Raw genomic sequence first — 19,477 nt, 5'->3', positions numbered from 1 at the left:
TTGGCATTTCATAAAAAGAGAAAATATTCCAAAGATTGTGCACAATAAGTACAATATACAATAAATACACTGTGTATATACAGAAGAGACGTTTGAGCTGGTGGGTACACTATTAAAAACTCAAGAATTGTTATAAATGTTTCCTGTGGGAATCATTCTGCATGGACAGACTATGATTTGTCTAGTTGTCTATGAGGTAGTCTTCAGTACGAGGAAGCACTATTCAAAAACTATATCTGACAAGAAAACCAGTGCTAATAAGTGTATTTTTTCTTTATTGTGCTGAATAAAAACGTGTCCGATAAGAGGTAAACAAGGCGGATTCTGCTTTGGATTTCCTGCCAGTTTAACAGAACATAAATGGCTGAAGGTAACAGATGAAAGTGTGAAAAAAAGAAACAACTCCACAAAGGGCTCTGTAGGCTACAAATGTCATTTTTATTATTACTTTAAATAATGTCTAAATAAAGGGACTAAAGACATGCTTGTGTGACTTCTTCCAATATCAAAAATATGGTGTTGGGGGGTGATGTTTGCAGCAGAAATCTATCCAGGGAGGGAAGCGTGCATCACAAGGTGAGACCGTTGTGGAGCCCATTCATCTTAACACTGAACTTTGAAATGAGTCCCACCATCACGTCGGACGGTGTCGGTTGTCAAAAGGGGGCAGTGATTTTTTTACCAACCAAATGTCACATTCAGAAGAAAAAAAAAAATAATAATAATAATTTTCATATATAAAAACTGAAAGACCTGGATACATTTCTACTTTTCCACATGTTTTTACTACAGAAACTAAAAAAGAAAGACATAAAAGGAACACACAAAGGGGGAAAAGAGCTATTTTTATAATCAACTCCCTTTGGTAAAAACTGTAATAAATGGTCTTGCATTTGTCTTTTTCATGTACATACTAACTTTAGCCATTTATCACTAAAGTCCACAGTAAGCTTGGAAAGGATTACTAGCACAACAACACAGATCTGTCATAAAAAGTCTGAGACTATATACAGTGTATTTACAATGTGAGCGGCATGTGGACAGTCCTCCCAGAATGAGACGCGTGTGTTTGTTTGTGTGTGTGTGTGTGTGTGTACACAAGCTGGTGTATTGGCGGAGGGCAGTTTAAAAAGGTTGACGTCCAGGGCGGCGAGGATCATTTGTGTTAATAGAACTATATATAATATATATACACAACACATACACTGGAATACATGTCAGTGTCTGACATTCACAAGCTATACAATTTTACAGTCTGAGACCAAACAGTGTTGTGAGGTTAATTATTTTGTTTTGTTTTCTTTTTTTTCTTTTACATAAACGCAACAGTGCTTTTCGATGTTAACCCGACAATACTGTTTGGGGCTCAGGCACAGTTTCTAATAATGCTGCCATGTGTTTTGGAAAAGGAAACGTAACCCTCTTTCCGTCTAGTGATAGGTACATAATTGTGATTTGGCCTTAACGCAGGAATGTCTGAACCAGATCTCTCAGACTCTGTTGTGCTCCCTCCAAACCTTCAATCTGGGAAACAAAACTTTTGAAACAACATTTTCCTCTTCATAAATAAGTGCACTTGTCCACCATATTGTTCTCCATGGATACTGTAGTATTAACACTATCATAAAGAAATCTCTGTCTGATTGGATTTCGATGGAGCTCTAACTCTGATGGCTTCAGGCAAAAATGGTCAGTCAAAAGCTAAACCAAAGCTCAGTTGTAATAAAGTACAAAAAGCACCACTCTATCCGTTTACGCTGCTAAGCCCCGTCGAAAAGGCTCAGGGAAGTTTTGTTTTTAGAAGTGGCTCCGAGTGCTGGTAAGAGCTCAGGTCTGCGACTGGATCATGACGATTCCTAAGTTTTGGCACCAAAGGCCCTGCGAAAAAAGGGGCCCAGCTAAAAACGCTGGTAAAATCAGTAATCCTGCCGCCCTGGGTGCAACATACACGGTAGCTAGCTTAATTGTGCTCCCATGTCGGCCTTAAAAACACATTAATAAGCCCTCGTCCCTACATCTACTCCTGACCTGTTTGACTTCAGACCAAACACCCCCAGAAATCAGTCTCTCCCCCCCCCACCCCCGTTTCTCCTCAGCTACGGCGCCACGCTGGGTGTGCCGTATTTGACACGGTACTTGTTGATGTTCATGAAGTGAAGGATCTCTGGCTGGCGGGTGGTGGTGCAGGGTAATAGGCCGTCGCGGCCCTCACCCATCAGCCACTTATTGGTCTCGGCGTTCATGTCGCGGGTGACGTGCTCCTTGACCCATGCATCCACCCAGGCCTGGAAGCGTTTGTGCAGGCGTGTGCTCACCCTCTCGTGTGACTGAGGAAAAACGAAATGTATGTTATTAAGTTGTTATAACACTCACACACACAAACTCAACACACTACAAGATCATATAGCTCTTAAGTGACTAGAGATGGTTAGTACATGAAAGAACAACTCTCAACGTTACACTCAGACTGAGTGTTCTGAGTAATCAGCACCACTGATTGAGTGTGTAGCTTTTTGCATTAGAGCTCCCCTCACTGGTGACTAAAAGCCCCAGCATTCAACTGATATACAGCCGGTTACATTCCTCTATAAGGCCTGTCAACAGTGCTTATATAGACCTAGTTTATGCTGAACTTAAAGGAATAGTTTGGCATTTGGTGAAATAAGCTTATATCACACAGAATTTGATGACAAGATTGATATCACTCTCATATCTGTACAGCAAATAGCCACCAGATTGAAAAGAGCTGAAGATTGCTGTTTCCCCCCGGTTTTCAAACTTTAACTAAGGCAATGATTTAAATTAGCAACATGATCTGAAATGTCACCTGTGCTTAAACACTAAATGTAAATGAGTATATCTTCTGCTGAACCACTGTGATGAGCAGGTTCGAAACAGCTTAGATACCTCATATGAAATTGTAGAACAACCTGCTTACAGGGATGTGATACTGGACTGGTTTCAGATATTTAAAAAAATATGAAACATTTTTTTTGCATTGCTTTGCAGTAATTAGATCTGGATAACAAAAATATGATATGTTGTAAATTTGCAAAAACTTTTATTGTTTCAAAGTTAGTTTAGTCAATAGGTTTTAACAAAGGCCAACGAAAGCCTCGAATCAGATGACAAACTCAAAAATATAACTTCCTCACTGTTCCTCCAACACGGTAAGGGAGTAAAGGAGAAATCCATTTGGTGCAGTAACTGCGTAATAGCAGCAGTGAGTACCTGGTGAGCTCGCAGCAGGGCAGTGCGTCGGTACATGTAATCCTCAGACTTAAAGACATAAACCATCTTGTACGAGTTGAGTTTGAACATGCACTCCATTTTCTCCTTTTCCAGGGATTTTTTCCCACCCTCGCAGGCCTCTTTGTCCAGCTGCTCTCGACCCTTCTGGTACTTCCTGATCCGCCTCAGATTCCTAGTGTCAAGAACAAAGACAAACGCGAGAACGTGTCAGAACAAATCCATTAAGAGTTCATTTAATCAAAAAACCCATGTTCGACGGAAATGTGTCAGAGCACTTACAGATCCCGGCCATTAACATCACCCTAATTCGACAACTCACCTGGGAAGAAAAACTGGCTTCTGAGCGAGGTGCTCCCTCAACTCAGGTGTGGTGGAGTCTGGGTTTAAGTAGCGCCCCACATAATCAGACCAACGCTGCGAATAAAAGTAAAAAGTAAAAAAAAAATATTTAAGACAGATTATAAACAATATTTCTAACACCAGTATTACCAAAAGATTGGCAACAGGTCCTTACTAGTATTTCCACTCCAGCTGGAAAAGTGGACCTTCTTACTAGACAAAATGTAAAAACAATGACAACTTTTATTTGCAGTTATTCACTAGATTAATTCTTTCCCCTCATATAATATGAAGATAATACTCATAAAAAGATCTTTTTTTAATATGACATTAGCAGCCAAATCAGTCACATCAGTGTGGGAATTTAGTCAAAAGCTGAACACTGTGGTTGGCAATTTGCAAAACTCCTAATTTTGGCAGTTTACCAACCATCACAGAGGCTCAGCTGGATTAAAAAAATCCTGACTGGCTGGTAAAAACAGTAAAAAAACAAAAACAAAACAAAAAAAAGGGCTTATGTATTTTGGAATTATTGTGTAGCTTGTGAATTACAAAGTTATTTCCCCTGCGTTTATCCAAACTCTTTGCTCAAACCTTAAAACTGACAGTTTCTCACCTCAGCCTCCATCGGCTCGTCTGAGTTCTCCTCCTCCGTGTCGAGCAGCTCCACCGTGAGCTGAACCTGCGCTCTGTTCCTCAAAAACATAACCTGAGAAAGTGAAAGACACGTAACAAGTATGAGGCTAAATGAAATCAGTGCGTGAGAGACAAAGCCAGGACGTCCTGAGGGCTCCGAAAAGGCAAACCAGGTAGCTGAATCATCAACATCAGATTGGAATCTATTATTTTTGTTGCGAGTCACGCCGTCTACCAAATCGTTCACCAGTTCTTCAGCTCGTTCTTCCTCTATGCGTTTAATAAACATACACATGCAAAGAAAAAACAACTTAAAGACAGCCCTATCTAGTGGTTTGTCCCTTCTGGGCTACCGTAGAAACATGGCGGTTCAACATGGTGGACTCCATGGAAGGCAACCCACGATGTGTGTAGATAACAGCAGCTCATAGTAACAAAAACATTCTGGTATTCAGGTGATTATTCACTAATGAAAACATCGATATTATATTCCATTTCTGTTAATAGAGCCTCCTCAATGTTACACAATGGACCTTTAGTGCATCATTTTCAAACTGTGCAAAGCGAGCAGGTTATCAACAGTAAAAATGATGCTTTCAAAGTAGGTCAAAAGGGAAATTTGCTTTAAGCTGCTTTACGCATTTCCAGTGCTACACGAGAGCAAGTATAACTTCAAAAAAGGATGTTATAATAATTGGTAAGCTACAGACAACACATTATCCTAACCGGGAATTATTCACAGCACTGCTTGAATTTCACTCATTATTTCTGACAATGTGTGGAAGATTTATCGGTTGTAAACACACCCGAGAACTGAATTTAAATTAAAAAACAAAAAACAATACGAGACGTCCTGATGGTTTGAGTTGGTAAGGGTGGGATGTTCCTCCCTGTAGCAAACAAAGTGGATTCATTACAGCAACCACTCCTGCAGCCTTGAGGAACATTAATCATTTTAAGTACTTACTTATTCCTTAAATTAACTTTAATTGAACTAATTTCCATAGTTTCACTACTTCTCCACAATCTCCCATAATCTGTCGGCAACCAGTTTCCACTGTTGGAGCTTCGTGTATTTACCTTGAAGCAGTTCTCGTCCGACATGAGATGCTCGGCTTTCCGCTGGTAGATGGTCTCTGCGGAGCTCCGTGAAGACTGGGTGGACATGGCTCCTCCGCTGGCGCTGTTAGCGGTTTCTGAGAGGTAGAGGTCCGTTACCTGGACGCAGATCTCATCACTCACGATGTGCTGGAGCTGGATGGAGACAAGGAATTGTGTTTAAGTGGGAAACAACCATTTAAAAGTGCAAGATTTACTCTGTACTGTACTAAAGGAGGCTTTATGTAACCAAACTTAATGTAAATGAGATTAAAAAAAAAAAACTGAAGGTGACAGAACAAACAAACGCTTACCTGCCGGACGATGCTTTGGATGAGCTTGTCCATCGTGAAGGCAATGTAAGCGTGAATGGTGAACATTTCCCTCAGCGAGTCCTCGTACTGAGAAGCCTCCATATTTCCATCCAGCAAATTCTTAACCATCTCCAAGAAGGCTGAGTAGTAATCTTCCACCTCGATGTCCACTAAAGAGAAGAAATATGATTCAGCATCAGCTGGCTAAATAGATCACCACGTGACAGAAAGACTGGCGGCATTTCAAATCAATCAGCTTTGGCAGCAGTTCAAGGTTCAATATACAGTAAGTTTTTGTACTTTCATTCACTTTTAGTTTTCTATACAAGCTTTTATTTGTCCTTTTTAGTTTTTTCGCATTGTTTAGAACTGTTTACACCTCTCTTACAATGTCAACATTTTTAAAATACTTTAGAAAAAGAGAAATGCGAATTATTTCAGAACAGGAATGTGAACCAAAACACAATGGAAACAGGATTTGTTCCCAACTATCCTATACACAACCTCTTATAGGTTTACCTTTACCTTTGATTATTGTGTAATATGCTTATATGTGTGTGTATTCTTGTATTTTTTATCCAATATGTAAAGCACTTTGTTTTAAAAAGTGCTATAGAAATAAAGTTACTATGATTCTTATTATTATAGATGTCTGCCTGTTGTTACTCACTGGGCTCCTTCAGTCTCAGCTGGATGGCTGGATTGTCGTTCTTCTCCTTTTTCAGTCCCAGGACTTCCCTTTCCCAGTCTCGTTCTCTGACCTCTTCTTCGATCTGGCGCTCTGCCTGCCCGTACAGCCGCAGCAAGCGCGAGCACAACGTCTGGTGCAGTCGCAGGAAGATGTACCAGTTGTTGTTGACGTAGAAGAGGTTGTAGGCGTCGTCACAGCCGCGCAGCTTCTGTGCCGCCGTGTTGCTGAACAGCAGCTTGGACTTGGAGGGGCTGCCGCTGCCGGGGACGCCGTTGTGCTTTTTGGAAGCGCCTTCCTCCAGATCCATCTCCTCTTCCTCCTCCTCCTCCTCCTCCACGTCGGAGAGCTCACCCCGCTGAGCGAAGAGCATGTCGGGGATGAAGTGGTAGATGATCTGTTTGATCTTGTATTTGTCCTCCTTCTGAATGCTGGTCTGCCGCTTGACGTGGTGGATGATGAGCGCTGCTGCGTCCTCCAGGATCTGGCTGTCCTCGTATGCCAGCATCAGGTGGGGGCCTGTGGGTGGAGTGGCGTTATCCTCAGATGCCTGCTCCTGGCGCTGCATACCAAGAACAAATCAACGTCAGCATTTCGGATGTACACAGATCTGTATGATATTTTTGTATCAGTGCTGGTGTTGCTGGTAGAGGAGAAATAAACGCACCTCATCATAAATGCTTTCGATTTCATTCAGCAGGGACTTGGATCGAAGCACTTTGGTGTCGTTCTGTTTGAAGTTGATGCCTTGATGGTCGAGAGACTTGAGGTAATACTTCTCGTTCTGCTCCCTCCAGATCTTGTTAAACCCTCGTTGGGCTTCCCGCCACTCTTCCTCCTTGGTCTTTAACCTGGTTAGAAGAGGAAGAACAAAGTCAAGTAATGCACACACACACACACACACACACACACACACACACACACACACACACACACACACACACACACACACACACACACACACACACACACACACACACACACACACACACACACACACACACACACACACACACACACACACACACGTCTCTGAATAATATTTGAAACTAAAATCTGCAACTTTTACACTCAAACTGCAATAAAAGGTGTGAGAGCATTCAGGGTCGCTTTTGGAACTCTGCATCATCACAACTCAAACATCAAACATCTGCAACAACATGGTGCATTTCAGGGAGTACTACGTTAGAATACTGTTAAAATTTGTTTTCAAATCCTTTTACAGCAATGGAGAATGTCATAAGAACACATTAAATCTCAGGAGCCATTTTTAAATCCACCACTCCAACATCATATTGGCTTTTCCTCCTCTGTGTGGATTAGCGGGTTTATAAGCTGTGGTTCATAGCCTCAGTCTGGGCCCAAAAGAAGCTGGTGTACAAACATTTACTGCGCTGTGCAAACACAGAGCATGTGAATCCCACACATTTGTGTTTTTCTTCACCATAAAACTACAAGATCAAACCTGAAACCCTTCTGGTTGAAGATAAATGTCTCAACTTAGAAACAGCTTCTATTTCCAAATACACAGATTGACGAATTAAAAAGTTAATTAAAAAAATATGGGGGGTTAGCAGATAACGGCATGCAGAAGTTGTTTCGACTCCCACCTCTTTAGCACGATGGGGACAGAAACAGCAGGGTTTTTCTTCAGGCCATCGATGATGTCGGGTGCCTTGTCTCCATATATCCTCTGGATGGCCTTGCGGTGTACGACCTCCGAGGAGCCGCCCAGCGTGCTGTCCAAGCGGAACTTGGCCTGTTCCTCCGCAGACATGCGGGACAACTTCCTCTGTACCGTCTCCAGGACTCTGATGGTAGCCAGGTTGGTCTCCAGTACAACATCCAACTGTGGGCAAGAAAACAGAGCAGTTTAGAACATCTATTGGATCATGGGTTATCAACCCCTGTGGTAACATCAACAGAGAAGTCATATACGTTTAATGTTACTGCTCACCTCAAAGCGTTCATCCTCACATCTGTAAATATGCTCCTCGTACTGAGTCTTCTTGGAGCTGACAAAAGTGGAGTCCTCAGACCAGGAGGGGAAGGAGACCCAGGTGTCATTTAAGACCTTGACAACGCAGAGAGGAACACTGTGTCATCTTTGAGGTTCATAATCTTATTAATGTGGAAGTCAAATGATATCAATGAATATGACACACTGGTGTAAAAAGCTTTCCTTTCACCACTGTTATCCTCGTGTAGCATCTATCTGATGATGTGATCTTGTTGTTTTACACATTTTTCCAACAAAATCTCATATTTTCCATAAAGTAACTAATCAACGGATGAGGCCATTTTTATGTAAATGTTTTCCAGTCTCTACATTTACATACTTTGTTAAACCACTGAGTTGGATCTATTTTTGATATGGTTTGGATAGAGACAACTGGAGTTTCAGTAACTGTTACTAAAATAAAAACTAAAAATGCAGGTTATAACATTTTCTAAAATCTTTTTGATATCTACTCTTAATCTTCTCAGCTTTTCCTGAGTGCCGCTATTACCTCTTTACAAAGTGGAGTTCTGCCGGTGCACTTGGGCTGTTGGTAGCTTTTGGGGAGAGCTCTGTAACTGGAGCCTAGTCTCTTACAGGAAGCATAATCAATCTCCATGGCGATGCCCTCAGTGGCCCGTTCTTTAGGGTAAGTTTCGATGTGGGACATTTCTCGATATCCCAGGAAGTTTTTAAACCAGTTGAACAGCTCAGGGAATTTCCTGTATAACATAATTAAGTGAAAAATATATGTATGATATACAGAGGACAACGTACTGTGAAACATTTATGTCACTTGCCAGGTGAGACGTCGAGTACTCACCCTAAAAAGGGCAGCACCAGCTGCACTAGTTCGGCCCTGGAGATCACCTCCTGATTAAAGATGAACAGACACCGCAAGAAGTTGTCGTAGGCCTCTGCACTTCGCAAGGCTTTGCGCACCTGTGATAACAAATAAACAATATCTGTCAGAGGCCAGTGGAGGTATATAAAACGACCAAAATACTTCAGCACGACTCTGTTGTAGTCGTCGTTAGTCATATTAAAGTTTTCCTTTACTGAAGTCTTCAATATTTTCCGAGTTGACTTATTTCTTATGTACTTCAAAGCAGTGCTGGAACGATTTATTTCAATTATATTAATCTGCAGATAATTAATACCGCATTGAGGGTTTTTCCATAAAATGCCAGAAAAAAGTGCTTGCTTGCTTGCTTAAAGGACTAATGCATCACGTGCAAGCATGTTTGCTTTTCACAACAAAAAGATAAAACACAGCATACTAAAAACTCACCTTCTCAAAGAACAGAGATTCAGTTCCGACTCCATGCTTGCTGGCTTCTGCCACCGAGGAATCTTTCAAATTCAGCAACTTGGGCTTCTTCTGTAGCACAATGAAAAGAGTAATGAGAAGACATGCGTACAATATTTACAAAAACAATCCAGCAATGGCGGACTTCAAACAAGGAAATAAGCAGGCAATAGGAATTGACTACAGCTTCAGCCGTATGTGCGACTGCATGCATGTACCTTGACGGTGGGTGCGCCCCCCGGAGTAGGATGACGACGGATCTGGCAGCCGTTCTGATTGGGCCTCTGTTTGTTGTTGAGCTGCAGCTTTTTGGCAGTGCCGCCGTGGTCGTTCCGTACAGATTCTGCCTTCTCCGCCGTCGTCTTACTTAGCAGCTACGGAGAATGCAAAACATTGATTAAGATGAGGATACATGAACATGCTCTCCTCAACTGCGGACCTACAGAACTACAGATACAGTAAGATTAATGCAGAGGGTGAAAAAAAGTATTTAAATAAGGCCCAGTGAGAAACAGCACATACTAAAAGTAACACTTTTACTCCATACTTAAAATAAGTGCCAGTACACCTGCACTAAAGCTCACCACTTTGCTCACCACTGAACTGTTGGCGTCAGGGAGAAATTGCCCAAACTCTGAGAGCAGGTCTTCTTGGTTCTTGAAGAGCCTAGCCACCTGAGCGTACACCTCCTGCTCTGTGAGAGCCGGTGTGTAGTTCCCACCAGCCTCCTTAGCATTACGCTGCTCCTTCTGTGGGGGACAAACACAAGTTTACTGTCAAGTCACTGCTGAAATCTTGAGTAACATGAGAGCTTACAAAGAAAACAATCACATTAATTCCACCATTCCCTAAATGGCGTTAATACAGATTTTTACAATAATACAGGGGGGCCCCCTCCCTAACGTGTGACGATATAGATGAGATCTATCTTGTGTGTCAGCAAAGTACAGAAAGTCGAGCACTGGCTGAGCGTAGCCACTGACCTGGTACGTGTGCAGGATCTCCAGGAAGGCTTTGTAGATGTCGGGCTGGCCCTGGAAGCGGTTCTTGATCTTGTTGACATAGTTGATGGCATGGTTGAACTCCACAGGCTGGTTGTTCTGAATGGGCGGCCCAGTGGGGGTCCCGCTGAGTGGTGGGTGGAGCTGCATGGGCGGGGAGCGAGGAGAGGTGTACGCAGGTATGGACGGATTGCTCTGACTGCTCGGTGTCAACGCCTGGGGCTGAAGAGGCTGTGAAAGGCAACAACATTCAAGGTTTTAGGGGGTTTAGCCAGATGCTGCACCACAAAACAGCAGATTTTTTTAACCTGAATAACAACATTTTTTTTATTTTGTCCATCCACCTTACGCTCTGAATCACTCACTTTGCTCATCTTGGCAGAGGTGGGCTGTGTCAAAAGGGGTGGGGCGGTGGTGGTTGCAGCAGGCGGGAGCTGGGCCGGATGTTGGGTAGCTGCTCCTGTTATGGGGATGTTCTGGACTGAAATACCATGCGGGGTGATATGGTGGATCTGACCAGGCGTGGTCACATTGACCAGGTCGTTGGTCTGGACCTCAATCTTGTAGCCGGGTGGCAGGAAGGTGTTGAAGCCCATGATGAGGTCGGGGTGACCTTTGAAGAGCTGTGACACTCTGCTGATGACCCCAGGGGTGTCAATACTGGAAAAACAAAACCAGACAGAATTTATGCAACTATACAACAGTAAGTTCCTCCTGACAGTAGAGTTAGCCACTATAAACCTATATAAAGGGGAAGTCATGCTAAAAGAAAATACTTTGATATACCGTGAAGCCACCAGAATCTTAAAAACATGCAGTGATACAAATTTTTGGTCATACTGCCCAACACTAATTACTGCAACAATAGTTATATGAATACCAATAACCCTGGCTCAACAAATGTAAATTTGTTTGTCTGTGAAGTTGTGTTGGTGAACGAAGGTGACAACACTGCTACAAAGATAAGAAAAAACAAGGTTGAATTCTGCCCACGGTGTAGGCTTTAACCTGTTGGTTGTCGTAGCACTGTCGTATCTATATTCTGTTCACTTTGTACAGTATTAAAATGTATTAGCACCCGGTATGTGTAAGAAAAAAACAGAAGCTATCAAATCCAACAGATCTTGCAGACCAACAAGGATCACATAAACAGTTAAATTTTTCAGGAAATGGATGTTAGTTCTGGTGGGAGCGTCTATGGCGCCTCTGTGTGTAAATGTTGGTAAAGCTTCTCGGAAAAGTGTAAAATTGTCTTCAAATTCTGGGTTATTTCGGGCATTATGGATGCAGACGTTTCATTAAACTAACAACAACAGCTAAAATATGACTAGAAATTTGACAACATTCTCAAACGCACCCAAACCCAGCAAAACAAAATTAGTGGAGGGGTAACTCTAGTACTTTAATATGAAGTCGTTTGAAAGTAAAACTAATGTCTAGGGTCTTTCTGACTAAATTAACTTACATTTGTATCTCTATAATTTATTCAGAATTTCCTCCTCATGTATTTTCCCAATCTGACAAATGCGGCTGCTACTTTTTCACATCAACTGTCATCGTGCTATACCTGGGCTGTGACTCAGAGTGCATTCATAAGCTGCCAACATTGTGGGGCATTAAGAGTTTCACCAAACCAAGAGCAGCTCGTCCCCTTTGACCTTTAGATTGTTCTGAACAAATGCCAACTTATAGCTGCCATCTGTGAAAGGGTTAGCGGACGAGCAAATGGGGGCTGCGAAAAAAATATGCTTATTGTTTTTATGGAGTCCAAAAAAACAACAAAACAAAACACATAATATTGTATAATATACTATATTATAATTAATAATATTATAATTAAAACATTTTTAGTTTTGTAAAAAAAAAAAAAATCTGATGGGATTTATGGCCTGGTGTAAATCAAATATTAGTTTATCCTTCTGCAAGTAGTGTATTGTGCAAATTAGTTGTACAATGACACTGTCATGGCACGACTGAAGGAGTAAGAACTCATTAAATATACTTTTTAACTAGTTGACTGGCTTTAGATGCGCATCATAATAACTCACAATATTTTTCACAACGTGGCCTCACCTTTGAGACTTGAATTCTTTCATTATATCCAGAAAGTCATTGTAGACCTGAGGCTGGTTGCCAAACTGCAGTTTCACTTGGTCCAAGTAGGACAAAGCATCTTCCACCTTAGGGAAAGAGGACAGTCAATTTCATCAATCTGACAATCTCTTTTTCTTCTACATTAACCTTTGGCAGCAGTGCTCTGATCCCGATATTTAACACATTCCTATGGTAAGAGCATGACAACATAGACATATCAGCAAATACCACTGGATTTAGAAAACATTAGTAAAAAAGTGTTTTTTTCATTAATTTTAAAATTTTCAGATCTTAAAATGTTAATTAACAGATTCTCTAATACAGAATGGTTTTGGTTAAATGCTTCCCACAAAGAAACGTCTGATTGGCTAGGGTTTAAAGGGGAAAAATCATATTTTTTGTGATGGAGAACCGGCCTTTTAGCCAAGAGTCTTTAAGAGTCTGTCAAAATAAAATGGGCCAACTAACCTTGAGCCTCTGGAACTGCTGCTGGCCCTGTGCAGAGACTTGAGGAGCAGCCGTATGGCTATGCCCTGACAACACTGAGGGCCCATGGGGCTGGACTGCCGGGTTGTGATGGTGGGACCCAGCATGCACGGCTGGGCTCGGAGCGTGCCCATGCCCGCCACTGTTCTGGGCTACCGTAGGAACCTGGAAAAGCAGAGACACTTAAATAAAAACTAAGAAAGATAGCTGGTGGCTAGAACTGTGGCCTTGTCATAAAAGAAGAATCGTTTAAATCACCAAATACAATGACAGTAGAGCAGTTTATCTTCATAAGTGAGACTTACAGATGGATTACAGAAAACAAAAGAAGTGTTTGAATCTGACAGACACCACAAACTGGTTCAAATGAATTGTGAGCGACAAGTGACTTAAAGTGTATTTGACCTAGTTTTAACTCTAAAACACAGCAAATCAAAAACAAATCTGCAGTGGACGAGCAGAATATACCTGGTATCCCTGGGGGACGGAGTACTGGATGCCTGCTGTAGGCTGCATGTTGTCAGACACGGCCTCATACACAGCTGGGGCTGGAGCAGGGGCCAGCACACGATGCTGGAAAGCCTCCGCGTTGCCAGCGAGGCGCCGCTGCTGCTGGGGCGTAAAAACCGTTTCCTGATCCTCCAGTCGCCGCTTCATTATGAACTCATACTCCTAAGAGCTGAGAGACCTGGGAATAAAGAGCATATGGACCTTATTTCACACTGACATATCTCTGTCAACTTATCAGAATCCATTAAATCTGCCTCTTGAATTCCGTCAATAATTTGCAGAGGAGCATATGGCAATAATTTTATTACTTCAACTGTGAATTTATGGATGCCAGCTAGCCGCTTCTGTTGTTTGGCTTAGGAAGAAAATTACTACATGGTGTCCGACCACATTGCCAATGAAACATCCGATGCTTTTAGCGGCACAAAGATGCCTGAGGGTTTACAGAGGTCAACAGAGGTCAACTGCTTATATTGATTTACTAACCCATGATTGTGCATGTCAGTTTTATACTTTGTGTCATACTTCTGGGGTGTGTTTTTTCTTCTCTTTTTGGGACCTATGCCAAAGTTACACCGACAGTTGATTACGTTTGTACACGTCACTGCAGACTGACTTCAAGTGACTGATGAGTGACTATTTAGTTTGAACTTCCTGACATCCTGAGCCACTCAAACAGCAACTAGGCCAGAATTATATACGCAAGAAATGTGCTGATCATCCCCATCCAGCTGCATACATAAGAACAGATCCCTTTCTTTGCATAATAAAAGTTAAATTTTTTTTTAAAATTAAATTTGATTTGGTGAAGGGGAGAAGAACCACGGCATCATTGCGACATTATAAGCTACACCCCCCCCCCAAAAATGCCTTTCTTATACCATCAAACGAAGCGATGTGACGAGGTGATGAGCAGCACACCTTCAAAAGGCTTCTAAATGTTACCATGTACTGAATGTAAAACTCGCAGTCTCTCTCCGTAGCCAATGAAATGCAGACAGTCTACGTCATCCATGCAACAAACAGGTGCTGTGGGAACGTGGGAGTCGGTCTGCCATTCACAACTTCCTCAAGACAGCAACAACTCCTAAAGCGTCTGAATGAAATGCGTTACCGAAAGACAAAGCTTGAAAGACCCCGACGGGGGAAGAACCGGTTAAATAACGTTTCACAACCCGAATAACGAGCACAAAGTGACACAATGACTGTCAAAACTTGAAGTGCACTCGTACCGCTTCCGACACTCGAGCTTGTTTTCACCAACATTATAGCCGCGGGAAAGAGCGCGAGGCTGCGGTATTAATCGATACATCGACTCCGCTCGGTGTAGTCCGCGTTATAGTCACGTAGAGGAACACAGTTTGAGTGCGCTCACATCTTAACAGCGATTCACCACCCCCTTTATGGCCTGGCAACACAAGCACCGACCTCGAGTTACAGCACGACGCTTTCTCTCTCTCCCCCACACACACACACACACACACACACACACACACACACACACACACACACACACCCGCCATTTAGAGCGTGGCGCAGGAGTGCAGCAAATTACACTCCGTTTCAACCAGGTAAGCAGAAAAGTAGCTAAAAAAATGCTAGCCGTCTGACTGCTCTCCCGTCTTTAAAGTATATGTTTGTTTTTTCTCGATTAACTACGCCGAGAACTTGTTTTGTCGTCAGGGGGGCTGAGAGCTGCCAGTTAGCTGCTAGCTAATGTAAACAACATGAGCAGTCCGACACCGAGCTCCGTCCGGGGCTAGCAGGGAAGCACATGCAGCTAACCATTAGCGATCTGGCTCGCTGTTGTTGAAACAGCCTATCTGAAGTGAGCATTAGCTATCGATTTATTAGAGCAGTCATATTAAGTGTGGTTAAGAGTGAGTGGCACGCAAAGAAACGTCAATTCCCCGTGCAGTGTACTAATACCGTCTTGTAACGTCAGGTAGGTAAGCTAGCTGTGTTAGCTTGCTGAATGAATTCAGCTGAACTCACCCCTCTCCTCAACAGCAAGCTGAAGATCCCAACGCTGCTTTGATTAATCCGTTATTTCAGGGTTCACCGTAACACCTCTGGCTGGGAAAGGTACCAAAGTGGCGTATGTGCTAAAAGCAACTTATCAGTGGCGTGTGATTTTTAAAATAAACAATTCAAGCTGTGGGCTGCAAAGTGAAAAATCTCCCCGAGAGAGGAAAACAATCTCCCGTTCGGTTAGCTGTGGGGGGGAGGCGGGGTTTTCAGATGTAGTCTCGTCCCCCGACAGGCGCTATTGGTCCGGTCGTTCAGAGGATCCACAGAAGGGCGGGCCGACGGTCCCGGGTTGTGAATCTGAACTGTCAATCAAAGCTTCATCGCACAGTAACCAAGTACGCCCATTTGAAGCGCGACGATGCCACAGTGTGACATTTGAGGTACCTGTACGACCGGGGTGTGAGTGTGTGTTGTCATGTCTTCAAATTATACTTGTTCATATGTTTTGACTATTCATTTCTCTGTATGTACATTCATTTTTAATTTTATCCTGCACAATGCCTGCATCACTCCTTTACTCATTTACAACTGAAACATGTTCCTGAGGGACTTTTTGGTGTTTTTTATAATAATTTGGATTATGTTTTGCGAGCAATAGTGATGAAATGTGTATGTTTAATATACACATCCAAACTTGACTGGCCCCCCAGTACACACAAACACACACTCTCTGTGTTTTAATACCAATAGTAATAGCTAATAATTGTAGTTTGGCAACTGTAATGATTGTGTAGTAAGTAAGTGAACAGATTGTTCCTTTGACAGTGACGCATCAGGCTCTTGTTAACATACATGTTCATTCACAGTTTGAATTTCCTGTACGATGCCGGTGCATAAAAGTTTCTGTAACTCTTCAATAGGCAGCAAAATATACAATACTGTTCCTTGCGTAGCTGTAGCGTTTAAGATCAGTTTACACAACTATTTTGAAATATTTTGTTTAGAAAATAAAGCAATGTTAAAGTTGTTGGCATATATTCTTTATTTTTACGTTCTGTTTTTACTAAAGTTTGCACAGTATAAATTGTTTACAATCTGCAATTGTTAATGTAGTCTGATTCTTTTATTTATTGTATCATTTTGTGGGGCCAAGAAAACCATGTAAATGCCTCAGTATATACGTGATGACATGTTTTATATTCGATGCATTCGAATGCAAAACAAACCCCAAAAACTGGTATATCCACTGTTGGGGCCCCGTTCCCTCCGAGTTTCCACCAAGTACAGTGCACACAGCGCACTATAGACAGCAGCTTCATAATATTTTGCACTCCTAAACAACTATACTGCTAGTCCTATACTATTTTACATGGCCCCAGGTGTTCTGTATATCACTTATTCTGTAGTAATTGGATGAAACACAATTGCATTTAGGAAAATACACTATGTAAGCACAATATAAACTAATAAAGATATTAAAACTATGTTTTTACACAGGGCCCCTCTACATGACAATGGTCACAAGATACATAATTGCATTTAAGTAGTGTAATTTCCCACAGAAAGTTTTAGAGAAACAGTTTATGACAAATGAGCTGACACACAGTAAACGTGGGACTTTTGGACAGTTGGTAGTGCAGCCTTGTGTACGGTATATTACATACCTGTACATGTGTACTCGTATAGATTCAAGTTCAACTCTCACTTCCCATACCAATACAACACAACACACAATATCGAGCATCCTATCCTATCTATTGGACGTATTAAGAGCTTTTATTTTAAACATCAACTTTCAACAACAACCAAAGAATAAACAGTGACAAACTCACTTTTGCACAAAAAACATGTTTTGCCCACCATGAAACCCGCCTCCTAAGAATAGCCTCCCTCACATACACTTAATTACATTTAATCAACACTTTAAACGCGAATAACAAAACGAGCTATGTTACTCTTAAGTCCGTTTCTATCTACAAAACTATCTACTTCCTGGAGTTTGCGCACACGTGACTCTATAGGAGGCAGTCCGCCTATAAACTTGTGTCCCTCCTCTTTGTGGACATCTCAGCCAATCACCGCTCGCAACCGTCATTACAAATCCCAAAAAGGTGGGACTTCTAAAATAAACCATCGCCCACGACAGGCGGAGCTGCAACAGCAGCCCGGGATTCCTCCTCTCAGCCCGGGCGGAGGGTTGAGCAGCGACCGGAGGCTCCAGCACACACGTAGTACTCCACTACCCAGACTGCTTTACCCTCCACAATAATCCGTGCTTCTTTTCAAAAACACATACATACGCTCCAGATTTGACTAACAATACGCACGGTTTTCAAGCCTTTAAACGCACAGTATGTGAGTGTTGTGCAGCTTAAACAAGTGTGTGTTGTTTTTTTTTCCCCCCAAGTTTTGTGCAAAAGCATGCAAGACAACGCAGTGCGGGCTGTGGAGATTCCCACAACACCGAAGTACACGATGAGTGCGGGGGAGGGGGGGTTCAGCGCCGACCGACGTGGGTAATTTGCAGGCTACAAACAAAAGGTTCACGGCGCTAAAAAAAAGGCACAATCTGGTAATTGACGCTTTTTGCATGACCGCTGGTGGGACACGGTGAAGGAGGGCCTAGGACGCGGGCAATGAATCCCCCCTCTCTCTCTCTCTAGGCGGCAAGAGCGGATCCAGTTGCCCTTACTAAACAATGCCAAAGTCAAACGAAACGGGAACTACGGCGTCGCTTTATGGAAACATCGGCACGGCGGAGCCACGCCATTCCCCGCGTTACCTAGACACAAAAAAAAAAAAAAAAAACGCAACCGAGAGCAGCCCCATTTTCCCCTTCAGGAGAGGACGGCCGCGCTCATAACAAATCCTATTCTTTGTTTACTTCAATAGTCAGGAGTAAAATGTCTAACCTGTCTCACCACAACAACTCCCCCTACCCACCCACCTCCTCCCTCCCTCCCTCCCTCCATACACATCCATTAGCGTTACATGCTCACACAACGCTGCAGACAAAATGTTTCCACTTGCAGACAGCGGGATGCTTCACATTACACTGCCCCGGAGGAGGAGGGGGGGTGGGAGGCGGGGGGGGAGAGTGTTTACTAGCCGAACAAAATGACGTCCTGCAGATTTGGCCATCTACCACGTTATGTTTTCTGGCTATTCTCTAACGTTAGCCGTTCACGACCATTACCAAAAGAAAAAACACATTTCATTTAAACACACGCGCGACTGAGCACGGGACGCTTTCCGATCCTATATAAACATCGTTCACGTGAATACAGCAGCAGTACTGTTAATATTATTTAGTTTAACCAGCTGTTACATACCCAGGAAAAAGACTCCTTACTCCGGATTCGTGTTTGTAACAAAATAGTTGGAGACGCCCCCCTCCGTTGGCATTGGCGCACACTACAATACGCGTCATTTTATTTTGAATATCACCCGCTAAAACCGAGAGAGCAGCAGTGAGACAGCAGCGGTGTCTCCATTTGATCAAAACTGTGTGGGTATGACTATCATCTGCACTCCCATCTGCACGGTGGAGCAAACAGGAGAAGAGTAATAGAGTACATTTACTCTAGTTCTGTACTGAAATACTTCCTCTACTGCGCTGTACATTATACTCCACTGCATTTATTTTGAGCTATAGTGACCAGTTGCTTGGTAGATTTAGATTTTACACACAAAACATGTGGTCAACAAATACAATATGATGCTTTTTTTTATAATTAAACCTCTGAGCAATATAAATATGTGTAAGTTGTTCATATTAGA

At 42.6% G+C, this 19,477-nt stretch overlaps 1 protein-coding gene across 3 annotated transcripts; it reads right to left on the bottom strand.

The window, feature by feature from the left end:
* Positions 1-415: 415 nt before the first annotated feature.
* Positions 416-19,108, bottom strand: sin3aa (SIN3 transcription regulator family member Aa). Of its 3 annotated transcripts, none has more exons than XM_051381876.1 (21): positions 19,030-19,108; positions 13,685-13,904; positions 13,199-13,381; positions 12,710-12,816; positions 11,002-11,296; positions 10,619-10,867; positions 10,220-10,384; positions 9,854-10,009; positions 9,618-9,707; positions 9,150-9,268; positions 8,838-9,048; positions 8,285-8,401; positions 7,938-8,176; positions 6,995-7,178; positions 6,310-6,889; positions 5,640-5,809; positions 5,308-5,481; positions 4,208-4,300; positions 3,572-3,666; positions 3,232-3,424; positions 416-2,327 (listed from the first exon to the last, which is right to left on the bottom strand). In XM_051381876.1, exons 2-21 carry the CDS (start codon positions 13,871-13,873, stop codon positions 2,097-2,099), a joined length of 3,840 nt encoding a protein of 1,279 aa, XP_051237836.1. In that variant the 5' UTR covers positions 13,874-13,904; positions 19,030-19,108; the 3' UTR covers positions 416-2,096. The 3 variants fall into 3 exon arrangements, with proteins under 3 accessions (XP_051237836.1, XP_051237835.1, XP_051237837.1); XM_051381875.1 differs by lacking the exon at positions 19,030-19,108 and adding an exon at positions 15,722-16,606; XM_051381877.1 differs by lacking the exon at positions 19,030-19,108 and adding an exon at positions 15,722-16,605 and having other exon boundaries at positions 10,232-10,384.
* Positions 19,109-19,477: the final 369 nt, after the last annotated feature.

Source organism: Dicentrarchus labrax, unplaced genomic scaffold (genome assembly GCF_905237075.1).
Source record: "Dicentrarchus labrax unplaced genomic scaffold, dlabrax2021, whole genome shotgun sequence".
Classification (NCBI taxonomy): Eukaryota; Metazoa; Chordata; class Actinopteri; family Moronidae; genus Dicentrarchus; species Dicentrarchus labrax.
This window is presented reverse-complemented; position numbering and strand designations above follow the sequence as displayed.